This window comes from Echinops telfairi, unplaced genomic scaffold (assembly GCF_000313985.2).
Source record: "Echinops telfairi isolate 266 unplaced genomic scaffold, ASM31398v2 ScPeMD7_22;HRSCAF=79, whole genome shotgun sequence".
NCBI lineage: Eukaryota > Metazoa > Chordata > Mammalia > Afrosoricida > Tenrecidae > Echinops > Echinops telfairi.
The window spans coordinates 8208816-8221596 of NW_022103919.1; the positions used below are offsets into that span (position 1 = coordinate 8208816).

Below are 12781 nucleotides of genomic sequence, written 5' to 3' on the forward strand. Positions count from 1 at the left end.
GACATTTCCCAGATTACATATTCAATTTCTCAAGAAAGTCTTTAAAATTCTGTGTCACTATGCAATTTAGTTTCCATACCTCCGAGGGTCCAGTTCATGGTCCTTAGATCCAGTCACTAACTCCGGATGAATTCGCACATGCTCCATCATTGGCTACAAGAGTTTGGGTTAACAAATTAGAAAATGCTGAATGAAATACCATTTGGCACTGAATAAGGACTAAGTACTAGTACATGCTACAATACAAAGGGCCTTGAAATCTTTATGGTAAGTGAAATAAATCATTCACATAAGACCACATATTGTATAATACCATTTATATGAACGTATAGGCAAATGGATATAGAAATTAGTTGTTACCTAAGGCTGAGGGATAAAAACTAGGGGAAATGAGGAGCGATAGCTAGCAGACACAGAATTTCTTCTTGGAATGATGAAAACATTCTAAAATTGGTTGTGGTACAACTCTGTGGCTATACTGAAAAGCGCTGACTTATATAATTTAAATGGATGAACTATAAGGTATGTGAATTATATCTCAAAGAAACAATTACCATTAAAAAAAACCTGATTCCTCCTCATCCCCCACCCAAAATTCTCCTCTACCAAAAGGTTAGAAAGGTAGTTTGTATGAAAGTATGGTATCAAATAAAGGAGCAATTATAATTTACCTTAACCACTTCTTCAAAAGTCTCCAAGTTTTCCTTCATACTGTAGTGAGACCGTAGAAAGGAGACAAAGTTGCATGGGTACATCCCATAAAGGCGATGAAAGAGGGCATAAACACTCGCGTGGAGATGGACAAGATAGATTTCTGTCACATGGCCTAAAAAGGAAAAGGGTTTAAAGGAGACGGAGTAGGAGAAAAGATTTGCATTTGTCAAAACAGCCACAAACACACAGATGCTGGCAGGACCTTTTATTTGATCCCCCTTTTTTCCAAAGATAGCAAGTCAGTGGCTTTCTAAACTGCAAATCTGAGCACACCAGACATCCCAACTTGAAATCAATGGCTCCCCATGACCTTTGGCTAAAACCCAATCTACTAAGTGTGCCTTGTAAAGGCTCTTACTAACCTAACCCCTGCCTTTTTTTCCAGTCTTCCTCCTCAAGACTCCCACACATCCTCCTAGCACTGAACTACCTTTCTAGTGATAGCCTGAAATGTCTAACTCGACGTCTCTGTTGCCAAAGTAAGCACGAGTCTAGCAAGGACAGAGACTCAGACTCACCTCTCCGTCCGTCCTCTGTGCCTTTTCTATGCGCAATGTGTCACAGCTATTCAAATAACTGTGAGATGACTATGTGAGTCTTGTACAATCAGTATGCAATCTTAGCTATGCAGATTAAAAGGGATGTAATGACAAGACTATTAGCCAGAGACTGATTTTTATGAGCTACCTATATACACTGCTGAGGGAGAAACCTTGCACATTTAATCTCCCTCACCTAGATCTTATGGGAAAGCCCATGTCTGTAGTATACACAGAGCTTTTCCACACAGATAGAGAGACCACTCCTTTGTCCCAAAGAAGATGTCACTAAATAAGCTGGCATCATATGGGTCTTGTGCTTGGTTATTTAATCCTGTAGAGAAAGCCACACTATTGCGTTTCACAGGTCTTATACAGTTCACCCTTTCAATATGGGTATCTCATGCTGGGCTTACCAGAAGATTCCAAAGTCAGATGTTTATAGCTTCTAAATCATACTGACACAACTGTGCTATCTGTCAATGGAGGGGAGGGGGTAGTCCTACAGCATTTGAAATAAGAATGCTAATTATAAGTAGGACACGTGTTTTCCTTCCTCTTCTATATTGTACAGTGAACAAACAGGTTCTCAAAACTGGAAACTTGTGTCACAACAGACCAGCAGAATAAGACAAAATGTTCAGCAAGTTCAGTCCTCTAGTGACAGTCTAGAATCTAGATGAAAGTTGTTTTCAGTTTAAATGCTTGAAAATTAGAAAGTTTTAAATCCTACTACTCAATTTCTTTCTGACAACGAATCCACTTGAGCAACCAACCAAAATAAAGGTTTCTCAAAGGACATGCTTCTTATTCATGCCAAGTCCGTGATCTCATCTGGGTCGTGAAAACACCTTTCAGCTATGGCATTCTGTCTGTCTTCCCTTACAGCCCCTGAGCTGTTAATCAAAACTGGGAAATAGTCACCTGTATTTTCTGACAGGTATATACAGAGAACTTTACCTGGTTTCTTCAGGCACCAAGTTGAAAGACGGCCAAAAATATCAAAGAAATCATGAAGGTGTTGTTTCCCGGACTGTGGAATCATCGGTAGCATGGTTATCAACACTAAAACTCCTGTTGTGAGGACTACTACATCAGTGTCAGTCTGCAGGGGGAAAGTCAAGAAACCTGTCAGACACATGTTAGGATCAGCATTAGGGGAAATGCTATATGGTGCACGAAGAGGTTCTACATCATAAAGGAGCCGCACACTAGCAGTTCACTTGTATTCCCATTTCCCATCCCTAAAGACCTAACAGACTCAACAAGAAACTGCTGAAGGCTTGCTCTACTTTAACGAGTCTGTGAGGGTCATTTACAATATGCTCATATTGTGTTTCAACCAAGGGATGAGTTTAAACTTGACTCAGGGGTTTCCAAGTCCTAAAGCCTTTAAGATGTTTATAGCATCAACATATTCTGCTTTTTAACAGAACAGAGGAATGTTGTTCTGTTTTGCTTCATTCATCTGAACCCTAAAATATTTTTCTTGTCAAGTTCATTAAAAAATTATTATACATTGACAAATAATTGGCTATTTTTTAAAGAACTGCAACCACAGAAATATAATTTAAGAAGAAATGCATAGAGCAATAAGTCCACGTGATGGGTTACTGTGAGAGCAATATTTAGAGATCGACAAATAGGAGACGATATGGTAACCTATGACCATGCCTACTGGGTCACATATCATTAGGCTAATTGAAGACACTAAATACACAATGGATAATGAATCAACTCAGACTAGCTACAGCAGCTCACCTGACTCATAATTAATTATGAGTGTTTGCCAAGTAACTAAAATCCAGATTTCAGAAATTAAGTTATTAATTTAAAGAGCTGAGGCATTTTTGAGAAATCAGAGAAGGGGGGTAGGGTAGAATATGGGGGGTGGGATGGGGGTGATGAGTGGTTTAAACTGTTCAATGTGGAGTTGATGATCTAAAATGTAAATCTCCCCAACTAATTCACAATAGAAAAATTGAACAAAAAGCAAAAGGTTGAAGCAGAATTATTACTATGATTAAAGTAATCTATGAGTCTGGAAATAAAGCTGTAAATATATTTAAATTTTATGCCAAGCACTACGCCTTTTGTTACAACAGACATATCTGGTAAGAAGAATGCAATTAATATATTGGTAAAAGAAAAGAGAATATATTACCATGTAAATGATGATTTCCAGCAAAAAACAACTAACCATAGTTCAGTGTAGCACAACATTCTAACAGAAGACTCAATGAATCATTTTCCAGGCTTACTCTTTAGGGGACAGTGTTTCCCATAATCTGAACTAATAATAAATATCTTCAAAAGGAGATAATATTCTCAATTTAATTTTTTTAAATTAAGCTGTTCCAAATTGTTCTTTTATTCTTAACATTAAATCAAGATTTTTATGATGTCCTAACAGTGTGACTCCTTGGCCCACCTCTCGAGAGAAGAACGCACAGTTACCTGGCTGGCAAAGACAAAACTCAGTTCTCATGGTGTGTATTAGAGGACTCCAAAGGGAATGCCGTCCTGGAACAAATACTAGTAGAAATGTTCTTGTCTCTGTGAGGTACTGGCAGTTAATGCTAAGCATATTTTTCTAATTTTATAAGGTAGGATGCCAGTCCAGGAACTAAAACAGATTAAGCACATAAAACCATAAAGTTCTATTTAGGTTGTCACTCCCTATGTAGAAAAATGCACTAGATTTAGTAGGGGGTGTTGGGGTGGTGGTGGACTATAATTCATTAGTTCTTATACCAACAAAACCTTAATTATAGCTGCAAACAGAACATGTTTTTACTGATAAGAATCCCTAAGCCACTGTTCTACTAAGACACCATACCTATTAGCTGTGTTCCTGACTTGGGAAAGATTAGAGGACGAAGGCAGGAAGAGATTTGGAAGAAGTAATTTTTGAAGCAATCTGACTGAAATTTTACCAGATTTGCTTGGACAAAGAAGAGAAAACACCCGGATGCATGTGAGCACGTACTCATCAACCAACAACTCTGAGTAGCATTCCTTACCTTTGAGGAAAACAAACTGTCTTGTTTTTCACTCTAAAGTTAAATTTGAGCTTGAGTATTTTAAATTGTGCAAAATTTCAAAACTATTTGTACAGTCCTTTCACTCCAATATTTTCAAGCATCCTACCTTGAGACATTTTAGTAAAGAAGGCAAAAGAGGTGCTTGAGAGAGCTTGTGCTTCCATGACGGCTGAAGTCGTATCACATGCCCCAAGAGAGAGAGGATGGATAAACGAGTGGTGGCTTTGCCCACGTGTTCGTTAATCTTGTCCAAGAGGTGCTAAACATACAAAAGAACAATAAATCCTCAGATGAACGTGTGATGTTGACCCCAATTAAGGCAGCAAGAATACACTCCAGTCTCCCAACTCTTCCCTTTAATGTAAAGTTAGGGTCAAGTGGGTAAAGAGATCAAATTCAAGGTTTTTTTCAACCAAATTAGCAAACAAAGCACTTCTGAATTTGACCTGAGAGATGGCAGCTAGTTTACAACTCCTGAAAAAAGATCCCCATCATATAGGTATGCAAAAAGAAGAGGACATGCCTATGCAGTGCTTCTTTCTGGAAAAAAGAAAAAAAAAAAAAGCCACTTCTTGCTGAAAGTGGGAAAGGAAGCAGCCACTTATTGCTATAGTAGCCCAGCTTAGAGAGTTTGGCTCCAAATATATATTATGTATTTGAAGTTAAAATCCACCTCAGAATTAAAACAGTAACAAAATATCTAAAAAGGCTATCGAAAGATGGGTAACTTATGGGTCAAATTGTTGCAGTATGATTATAGCATTAGAATTAATACAATTTGACTCACTCTCTCATTCTCACTCACTCACACTCTCTTACATTCACTCACTCACTCACTCTCTTTCACTCACTCACTCACTCACTCTCACTCACTGACTCACTCTCACTCTCTTACTCACTCTCACTCTCACTGACTCACTCTCACTCACTGACTCTCACTCACTCACTCACTCACTCTCTTTCTCTCACTGACTCACTGTCTCACTTACTCACTCACTCTTACTCTCTCTCTCTCACTCGCTGACTCACTCTCACTCACTCACTGTCTCACTCACTTACTCACTCTCTTACTCTCTCACTCACTCTCACTCACTCACTGACTCACTGTCTCACTTACTCACTCACTCTTTCTCTCTCTCATTCTCTTTCACTCGCTGACTCACTCTCACTCACTCACTGTCTCACTCACTCACTCACTCTCTTACTCTCTCACTCACTCACTCATTGACTCACTGTCTCACTCACTCACTCACTCTCTTACTCTCTTTCACTCGCTGACTCACTCTCACTCACTGACTCACTGTCTCACTCACTCACTCTTTCTCACTCACTCTCTCACTTTCACTCACTAACTCACTCTCGCTCACTCACTCACTCACTCACTCACTCACTCTCACCCACTCTTACTCACTCACTCTCACTCACTCACTCTCACTTACTCACTCTCACTTTCACTCACTCACTGACTCACTCTCACTCACTGACTCACTGTCTCACTCACTCTCTCACTCACTCTCTCTCACTCACTCTTACTCTCTCACTCACTGACTCACAAAAGAAAGAAAAAAAAAGAATTAATACAATTTAATGGACAGCAAAAACTTGGGTGAAGGGAGACATCGGACAGTGTATGGTATGACAAAATAATAATAATAATCTATAAATTATCAAGGGCTCACGAGGGAGGGGGGAGAGGGGAGGGAGGGAGGGGAAATGAGCTGATATCAAGGGCTCAAGTAGAAAGCAAATGTTTTGAGAATGATGGCAACAAATGTACAAATGTGCTTGACACAATGGATGGATGTATGGATTGTGATAAGAGTTGTGCAAGCCCCCAATAAAAATTTTTTTAAAAAGAATTAATACAATTTAGAAAAAAGATCTAAAGAAGCCTCTGAAACTAATTTTGTCAAGTTTTCAGGAAACCAGGGTCCTTCAACAATGTCACCCATGGAATAAAGAGGAGGAGTACACTGGAGAAACTGTGCAGTGGATCTGTATGAGCATTGCTACAGTACTCTCAAAGAAGGGATTGGGTACTCTCCCTCTTACATTTCAGCAGTTACCTTATCATGTGGCTCCTGCAGTGTAGTCAGGATGTGCAATACCGGCTGAGAATTGGTTTCCAGGTAATAATCCACCAAGGTGTTTACAAGCATAGGTCCTCGGTCTCAACAAACAAAAGGGTAATTTACAATAGTATCTCTTCAAACACCCTACATTTTCCTCAAATAATTTCCTGTCACAAAACTCAAAAATGCAAGTCTTCATATTTACATCTATTCAAACAGAATTATAAACATATTTGTCTACTTATAAAAGCATTAAAAAAAATCACCATTTTACAACTTATTAAATGAAAGTCTTATCTCTCATTCTTACACACACACACACACACACACACACACACACACGCCCTCATGTCCAGTTTGTATGGTTCAATTCACAATGTGTTGCAGACAGCTTCCCATATCAGTGTACACAGTTTATCTCATTTTTTTCTCTACCCCGCCTTTTTTATATCTCGTATTAAACAGCATTTTACATATTAAAAACACATACATTATTTCTAGATAAAACAATAAATCTAGAATCTGCTCTAAAATACTCAAGAGTGAGCAGGAGTCAAAGGCTAGATGGCATGAAGAGTGAACAGACCCTCTAAAGCTGGGCAAGCATGTGATTTTTTTGTTTAACTTCTATGTCTCTGTGTACTTAGTATTTTCAAAACCAAAAGTTCAGAATACATACATATGAGAGGGTACCCCCCAAAAAACTGAAAAAAGCTCCACTGGGCAGAAGTTTGTAGTTCGCATTTCTCCCACTAGATGAGCATCGAGCAACTCGCTCTGAGTTAGTGCACCCAGTGGCATCACCTGGGAAGGTTCTCTCTGGTCGCAGTGAATTTTTTCATAAAAGCAGTTTCGTTGGAATCTCGTCTTTTTGTGATGGATGATTTAAGAGAACAATGTGTGGCTATGAAATTTTGTTTCCTGCTAGGAAAAACTGCCGCAGAAACTGTTGTGATGTTGAACACAGCTTACAAGGGCAGCACCATGGGAAAAACTCGAGCGTCGCATCCGAGTGGTTTTCTCATTTCAAAAAAGGTGAAATATCGAATGATAACAAACCTCATTCTGGATGTCCATCACCTTCCAGAACAGATGAAAAGGTCAACAAAATCCGTGCACTTGTGCCTGAAGACCAACACCGGACCACTGAAGAGATGGGGAAGTTTCTGGACTTTCTTTAGCTCAGTTCAGCAAATTTTAATGGAAGATTTGGGAATGAGAAGGGTCACTGCAAAATGTGTGCCCTGGGTTCTGACTGACCAGCAAAAAGAGCATTTAGTGGAAACATGCTGTGCTTTGAAAGAACAGCTCCAAAGCAACCCAGACTTTTTTCCCAAGGTCATTAATGGTGACGAGACATGGTGCTATTCTTATGACCCCCGAGAGGAAACATCAAAATCAAGCAGTGGAAGACGCTATCATCACCCCACCCAAATAAAGCTTATCAAGTGAAATCAAAGATCACAATGATGCTCTTTTTTCTTTTTTTCTTTTTTTTTATATGAGTGTGATAGTGCATTTGGAGTTCGTTCCATCAAGACAGACTGTTAATCAAGTTTTCTATTTAAAAGTTCTGAAATGATTCCATAACAGTGTGCGACAAAAAAGGCCTGATTTATGGCAGATGGGAGAACTGGTTTTGCCACAACGACAATGCGCCTGCTCATGCAGCCATCTCTATGCCAGTTTTTGGCAAAAAACAGCATGCCTCTCTTGTCCCATGTACCTTCCGCACCTGACCTCACTCTGTGATGCTTTTTGTTTCTGCAAATGCAGAGAAGGATATGAAAGGACTGTGATTTGACGATATAGAACAGGTGAAGAAAAAAATGAGGGAGGTGCTGTCAGGCATCCAAACAGATGAGTTTGAAAAATGTTTCCAAGAATAGAATCACAGATTTGACAAATGTATTAAATGTAATGGAGATAACCTTGAAGGTGATAAGGTTGTTTGGTAAAAAAATTTAAATACATAGTTTTGAAAAAAAATTCTTTTTTGTTGGAGGCGGGTACCTACCCCGGCGTATATAGCAAATCTGTGTTTAATCATTTTTGGGTGGTTTTAGAAGTCCCAATCTGAAGATGACAATTAAAATTTATCATCAAGGCTTTATTCATGTGTAAGTCGATCTCTTCTGATTAGCAGATAAACAAAACGTTTTATTATTTTGCTTACCAGAATTGAGGTTATCTTTAAAGACAGTTGTTATGTCATCTCGCACATCCAGCTTAGAGGAATCTAGCATGGAGAGGAGCGCCCCTATATTTGTTTGTTGGGCCATTGTCTCATATGGAGGAGCTTAGGCCAATTCCAGTGCTTGCATTACAGACTCCAAAGGCTCTTCATTGGTGCCACTACCAGACTGAGAAAGACAAAAAAGAAAAGGCTAAAGATGTGATAAAGTGGCCCCATTTTAACTCATTAAAAAAAAGAAGAAGAAGAAGAAAGCATTATGACAAACTAGCAAATATTTTAAAAGCAGTGAAATGTTTGGCCAGAAATTTGTTGATGAAACAAGTTAGCCTGCAAGAATAATCCTATCTTAAACAATTTTGAATGAGGTCACAGAAATGTAACTACTGAGAAACTGAAGAAATTGATATTGTCCGTGCTTGACCATCACAGGACCTTCAACTCATTGATCTGCAGTGATGAGCAGTTTCCAGAAAAAGAAGTATAGTATTATCTTCTTGACAATTCCATTAGTCTAAAAACTAGTATACCAGGTTAGGCCACATGCTCATAAGACCAACACGTAATCTGAACCAGGACCACATGTTGGAGTACATGCTCATCCCTGGCACGTCTCACACCTGAATGTCACTGATTACCTGAGAAGTAGCCATTGTCATGAACCATCAAACTGCTCTCTTCAAATCCTCCTCTCTTCCAGGATCTCTTTTTTTTTAATTTTTTTTTTATTTTTTTTTTTCAGGATCTCTTTTTTAAGGATAACTATGTTACCTTTTTTATACACAAAAAGCAGCACATTCCCCAAGTGTCACTCTATACACTTATAATTCCTTTTCCCCACTTTGGTCTTGGACATGGTTTTATTTTTTAAAAGTGCTAACAACACAATGACAAAGTACAATGACATGTACTTTTTACAAACATCATCTCATATATTTCTTGTTGCCTTTGTGTGACTCTACTTTTGTACTCCACCTAACTCTCGTGGATTTTAGATCAAGTGAGACTACTCCCCAACCTGCTTAGTCCTGTGTAATGCTGTGAATTCCACAGCTTGCCCCAATGAACCTACCCTTAGGATATTGCCACAAGATGTTGAAATAAATAGGTACCTCTTTTATTGCCCATAATTAACCTGTATTTTCCTTCCTAATAACCTGTCCCTTTTGAGCCCATTACTCCTGGGGAAGTATCCCATCACAACAATCAAATATCAGTTATGGTCAGATCTGGCACACTGAACATGTGCAAAAAGGGCACACCTTTAGGTCACTCGCTGGGAGGACATGACCAGCTCATCTCTGAAGACACTGGAAAGTGAGCAGTCCAACAAGGCATTTCCTGGTCATGAACTGTAACCCCATTCATGACCATTCTTCAGATGTCTGTTCCATATCCATAATCCTCTCAATTTACTTCCTGTATACAGTATGAAACTGCCAGTCTTTTTTCAGGAGCTTGCCTTGGTGACTCTAGTCATGGCCTGCTCCTTGTTTGATACGACCAAAGTAATGCTTTCCCTTTCCCTTTCACCCTGTCTCGGTTTTTGTTTCTGTTGAGCCAGCCAGGAAGATTCATCCCTCCGAACCCAGGGCTGACTGGCTCCATAGCACCTGGGGAAAAGTCCAAGCCGACACCCTTGCTGTGGAGTCCACCTCAGCACCAAGGAGGACGTTTGAAAGTGAAAGAGGAAAGCTGGGACTGTTCGGGGAAGGCCTCGTCTGTGTTAACTATGGCTCCTTGAAGGGCTGTGGTGCCTGCAGGCAAACAGCAGGGGGATTCTGATCTGGAGTCTGAACAGAGCCAAGGAGGAACATCTTTAGGACAAGTCCCTCTCCAGCAGGCCCTCCACTCAACACGGGGCCATCTGGGACCATCATCAAAATCCTTGTTCCCTTTGCTACTTCTGATTTGTAGAATTGGAAAGCCCACACTTACGGGGATAGAGAAGACCATTCGAATGCAGGAACTTTTTAATCTTAATTTTCCATTATTTTAACCCCAACTGGGAGTGATTTTTAGACTTTACTCAGCACCCTGCTTAACCCAGATGAGTTAGACCCATTTTTAGACAAAGCCAAAGGAGCAGCAGACTGGTGCCTACAGAGTGCCCCCTGATGCTGGGAGAAAACTTCTGAAACTGCAAGAGATTTACATCTCAATTTGTAAAGAATTGGTTTTTTTTAAGTTTTTCAGTATCAGAGATCAAGTATAAGAAAAGGAGAACCAAAAAAAAAAGAGAAAAATGAGGAGCTGATGCCAGAAGCCCAAGCGGAAAGCGAGTGTTTTGAGAATGATGAGGGCAACGGATGTATAAGTGTGCTTTACAAAAATGATGTATGTGTGGATTGTGATAAGAGTTGTATAAGCCCCGATAAAATGATTTAAAAAAGGAGAAAAGGAGAACCAGAGGGCATGTAACCTCTTGAAGCAAGCCACCTCCAATGAGGTTTAAGTCCGCTGGAGCCCCCAAAAGGACAAGTGGCAAAACAAGGGTTGAACCTTCTAAACTGAGACCAACGTGATGTGTCTATCACAAACAAAACAGCCACTAGAAGTGTGGAGGCCCAGTCTTTCCACAGTTAAAGCTAAGTCACCTCAAGTCCCAGGTAAGCTATCGCCCGAATTGATGAGAAGACCAGATGAAAGGCCCAGGAGCTGATTCTCAATTCCCACAAGAGGCCCTGGGTGCATTTTCAATTGGCTATGAAGAAAGCTATTCAACTTTAAACTCCCTCAAAGGCCTTCTTTCCAAAAAAACACGGGATACCTAGAGTGTCAGAAAGTTCTACCAGCAAGCCTTTTCTCCAGGATGTGGAGTGCTAAATTAGAGACACTGTATTAACTCCCTACTTTTTGTGTGCCTAGTGCCCTAGTCCTCTCTTGGAATGAGGCTTACTAATGAACTGAACGTTCAAGTGACTTTTCAGCCAGCAGACTCCAGGTCGGGATGAACCTGAGGACATTCTATTTGCAACTTCCAGGAGGAGCAGAGCCCTGCCTTTACTAGAGAACAGAAGACCATGTAAATTAATTTTGCCCTACCTCTAAACCAAAACTAAAACTCACTGCCATCAAGTCAATTCTGACTCATTACCTGTCTCAGTCCCTTAAAAATGACAATGGAATTCCTTCATGGCCACCATCACTGCACTGGAGGCACAGCTAAGCAGCAAGTAGCCCTTGCACTGTGCCTAGAGGCCTCAGTCCAGCAGAAAGGTGCACTGCATCTACTCACTAAGTCATTCCTTTGCCAAAAATCTTCTATACACCACCAAACCAGGACAGTGAGTTCCTAATTGCATGTAGACTTTTTTCCTTCCACTCTTGAAAAGCTAAATTTAGATTAAGCGCTTAAAAAAACCTTAAAATGATTAAACTTTATTTCAACAGTAATTATGTTGTGTAATACCAAATTTTAAAGTTTTTACTGCTATCAAATCAACAAATACTTGTTATAATTTGATGTAGTGGTTATGTGTTGGGCTACAACGGCAAGGTCAGCAGTTCGAAAACACCAGTAGCTCTGTGGGAGAAAGATGAGCTTTCTGCTTCTATAAACAGTTACTTACAATCTTGGGAACTCACAAGGGCAGTTCTACCCTGTAATGTAAGGTCTCTATCACTCAGCGTGGACTTGATGACAGTGAAGTTGGTTATTTTGGTTTGTTGTAATTTTCTTTTTTATTTATTTTTTAATATTTTTAATCGCTTTATTAGGGGTTCATACAACTCTTATCACAATCCATACACACATCAATTGCGTAAAGCACATTTGTACATTCATTGCCCTCATCATTCTCATGACATTTGCTCTCCACTTAAACCCCTGACATCAGCTCCTCATTTTTTCCCCTCCCTCACGAACCCTTGATAATTTATAAATTATTGTTTTGTCATATCTTGCCCTGTCCGACGTCTCCCTTCACCCACTTTTCTATTGTCCGTCCTCCAGGGAGGAGGTCACATATAGATCCTTGTAATCGGTTCCCTCTTTCCAACCCACTCTCCCTCTACCCGCCCTGTATCTCCACTCACACCACTGGTCCTGATGGGATTATCCACCCTGGATTCCCTGTGTTTCCAGTTCTTATCTGTACCAGTGTACATCCGCTGGTCTAGCCAGACTTGCAAGGTAGAATTCGTGTCATGATAGTGGGAGTGGGGAGGAAGCATTTAGGAACTAGAGGAAAGTTGTATTTTTCATAATTGTTACCT

General features: G+C 39.9%; 1 protein-coding gene across 2 annotated transcripts in view; it reads right to left on the reverse strand.

Moving 5' to 3' along the window:
* Positions 1-12781, reverse strand: part of TSC1 (TSC complex subunit 1) — a 78278-nt gene that overhangs the window by 31756 nt on the left and 33741 nt on the right. For both annotated transcript variants that reach the window (XM_004713232.2, XM_045288502.1), the window contains exons 3-8: positions 8546-8732; positions 6364-6467; positions 4404-4556; positions 2214-2358; positions 672-826; positions 80-153 (exon numbers count right to left, since the gene is read on the reverse strand). In XM_004713232.2, the coding sequence (XP_004713289.1) occupies positions 80-153; positions 672-826; positions 2214-2358; positions 4404-4556; positions 6364-6467; positions 8546-8651 (737 nt within the window). In that variant the 5' untranslated portion in view covers positions 8652-8732. The remainder of the gene's footprint in view (positions 1-79; positions 154-671; positions 827-2213; positions 2359-4403; positions 4557-6363; positions 6468-8545; positions 8733-12781) is intronic.